This window comes from Mastomys coucha, unplaced genomic scaffold (genome assembly GCF_008632895.1).
Source record: "Mastomys coucha isolate ucsf_1 unplaced genomic scaffold, UCSF_Mcou_1 pScaffold7, whole genome shotgun sequence".
NCBI classification, from domain to species: domain Eukaryota; kingdom Metazoa; phylum Chordata; class Mammalia; order Rodentia; family Muridae; genus Mastomys; species Mastomys coucha.
In genome coordinates this window covers 38,417,543-38,420,135 of record NW_022196913.1, presented here as the reverse complement: position 1 = coordinate 38,420,135, position 2,593 = coordinate 38,417,543, and the positions used below count along the sequence as shown (strand labels likewise).

At 41.7% G+C, this 2,593-nt stretch overlaps 1 protein-coding gene across 4 annotated transcripts in view; it reads right to left on the bottom strand.

Annotated features, from left to right (window-relative positions):
- Positions 1 to 299: 299 nt before the first annotated feature.
- Bphl (biphenyl hydrolase like) overlaps positions 300 to 2,593 on the bottom strand; it is a 36,422-nt gene continuing 34,128 nt past the window's right edge. For all 4 annotated transcript variants that reach the window (XM_031358034.1, XM_031358036.1, XM_031358035.1 and 1 more), the window contains exon 7: positions 300 to 684. In XM_031358034.1, the coding sequence (XP_031213894.1) occupies positions 597 to 684 (88 nt within the window). In that variant the 3' untranslated portion in view covers positions 300 to 596. The remainder of the gene's footprint in view (positions 685 to 2,593) is intronic.

The window sequence follows — 2,593 nt, the reverse complement described above, 5'->3', positions numbered from 1 at the left end:
TGGTCTTTCTATTTGTAAATTATGGTGCTCAGTTTGCCTCTGTCAGAAATTCACTGTTGATGTAATAGTGTGAACCTCCTTTCAAGATCACAGTATTGTCTCAGAAATCTATATGAATAAAAAAAGCATGTGTATAAAGTCTATGGTCCTTTTCTCCTCAACATCTATTTTTTTCTGAAATGGAAACCTTCAGGGTTTGATAGTATTGTGGGACTTCTGCTTAGTGTTTTTAATGTTAGAGTTTCAGGTGCCCTATGAACTTGTCAGATTTAGGACTAAGGCAAAAGCTTTTAACTCTCGGGCAATTAAAAAGTATGCTCTATATTTAAGAAGTCCTAAAATAGCAATCAGAAACACTACAAATGTTTCCCACTAATGTTCATGTTTTTTGCAGCTATTGAAGCTATAACCTGATTTGGGTATGCTATTTTTTCTGCTTGCATAGAGTCACATTGCAGGGAAGGTAAGAAGCCTTGCAGGCCTGTCTGTGAGCTGAGGCAAAAAGCAAGGGAAGGCATTTTGAAGCATCCAGCTAACAGGTAATGACATGATCCTTCAATACAGAATGTCCCGAACACTAGAGGTTTCCTGGACTTTCACTGTAGAAAGTCTTCTACCAACCTGTTGAATTCATCTGCAAAGCGTAAGTGTAGGTTATGCTTGCCTTCTGGCATCAGATGCAACCTATGAAACAAAGCAAACTTTTGGTCAGAGGTATATATTAAAAATGCTTTCCCCTCTTCAGCAGTTGATGAGAATCTTTCAGAACCAAATAAAGTTTCCAAGAACATGAATGTCAGTGTGAACTCCCTTGGAAGTTCTGATCACCCCATAAGATAAACCATAGGGTCTTCACTGAACAGTGACAATATGCTTGGAATCATATCAGGTACATAAATTGTTTGACTGGAAAACAGTGGAGACAATGATCTGGTAATTACTTTAGGAGTCCATTTTTAACCAACTTGTTTTTTTTTAAAGACTACTGAGAAGATGACTAAAAAAAATAGGGGTGGCAGTGATTGGCTGTCACCCTAATTCTTCAAAAGAAAAGATGGCAAAAATAAGAGATGGTCAGAATTCATTGAGTTGCACAGGTGAGTTCTTTTTGTGGTGGGAGCAGGGGGTATATGTATAGTGATATCTGTGCAAACCAAATGGGAATTCTCAGCCAGCAGCAGCCTTTGTCCAAGGTTCCAAGACCTCCTGTCATGTTCAGAGTACAGAGCAAATAAGACTGTCTGTGGCCAGCAGACAGAAGGAAAAATGCCTTAGGAATTGTGGGTGGGTGTTGGGGCTCATCAGCAGCCATGTGTGCAGAACAACTACTGCAGCTGTCACATCATGTCTTTGGTGGACCACTCTGACCTGGAAAGGCTCTTTTCCATTTAAGGTGATTTTAGTCAAAGGGGACTAATTTGCAATCTTTTAAAAGAAAATGAATATGATTAAAAGAATCTATTTTATCTAGTAGCTTTTAAAGTGTAGAAATAAAGTTTAAATAAAACCTTTAGGTGGCCAAGCCCAAGTTCAAACCATGTTGTCTACAGTGATAACTGGGTGTAGAAAGAATTAGCCTGGAGCAAAATCCCAAAGACTAGTCTACTTCTCTCAGCTCTTAGCAGGAAGGCTGATGCTCTCAGCCATTCAGTGGGAGGACTCTGGAGGAAGGCAGGCCTCCTCGGAAGATGCTGGGTCTCTTGCAACTCTGATGTGCCTATGGCAGGGGTGGGACAACCAAGACACCCAAATGTAAAGGAAATACAAACTGCTGGTCTCTTTTCAGGGCTGCTGTAATGTTAATAATGCCAAGTAATAATAACCAGAACATTTAGGTTTACAATGTGCTACTTAAAAGGGATAAGGTATACCAGCCCCAAAGATAACCCAGCTGCACCACCCAGGAATGGGGCTCCAGGGATGCTCAAAGCTGCAGGTGTTCACACACAGAAAACACTCGGCTTCCCAGGATGCTGAGGTAACAGGACAATTACAGGCTAAACTACGACCACTTATCTTAATTAAACTTGGTTCAGAAGTAAAGGAACCCTGACCTGCTCATCCTGAAGTACATCTAAAGATGCCAACTCAGCTGCCATCTGTTCTGCCCAATTTTTACAATTTGCCTGTTCCCAATAAAAACAGCTGTGGATCCCCTTTTAGCTATGCGGTGAAGCCTGATGAAGCCTACAGTTTTTCCACAGTGTCTCCAGATCTTGGGAAAGTAAACATGAGATTCATTATATTAAAAGTATGAGAACTGCCTTAGATGCCAGATGGGTGTATTAGTGTATGCATGGGTGGACTGTGGATGAATGTATGATGGGCAGCGGTGGATGGGTGGGTGGGTGGATGGATGCCACGCACACTTGCGTGACGGCGGTATCTGAGGCGTAAACTTCAAGGAAAGTCAGTCTCCTGCCTCCGCATTGTCGCCTGGCACCCCAAACTCAGAGGTGGCCCAGATATGTCCTCGTACTAGTGTGCTAGGAACTCAACAAGATATCATTTTCTTACAGCTAGCAAGCAAGAGAAAATTTGGACATTGCTTTCTGACCTTCACCAATGTTTCCAACTATCCTAGTTTAATGTT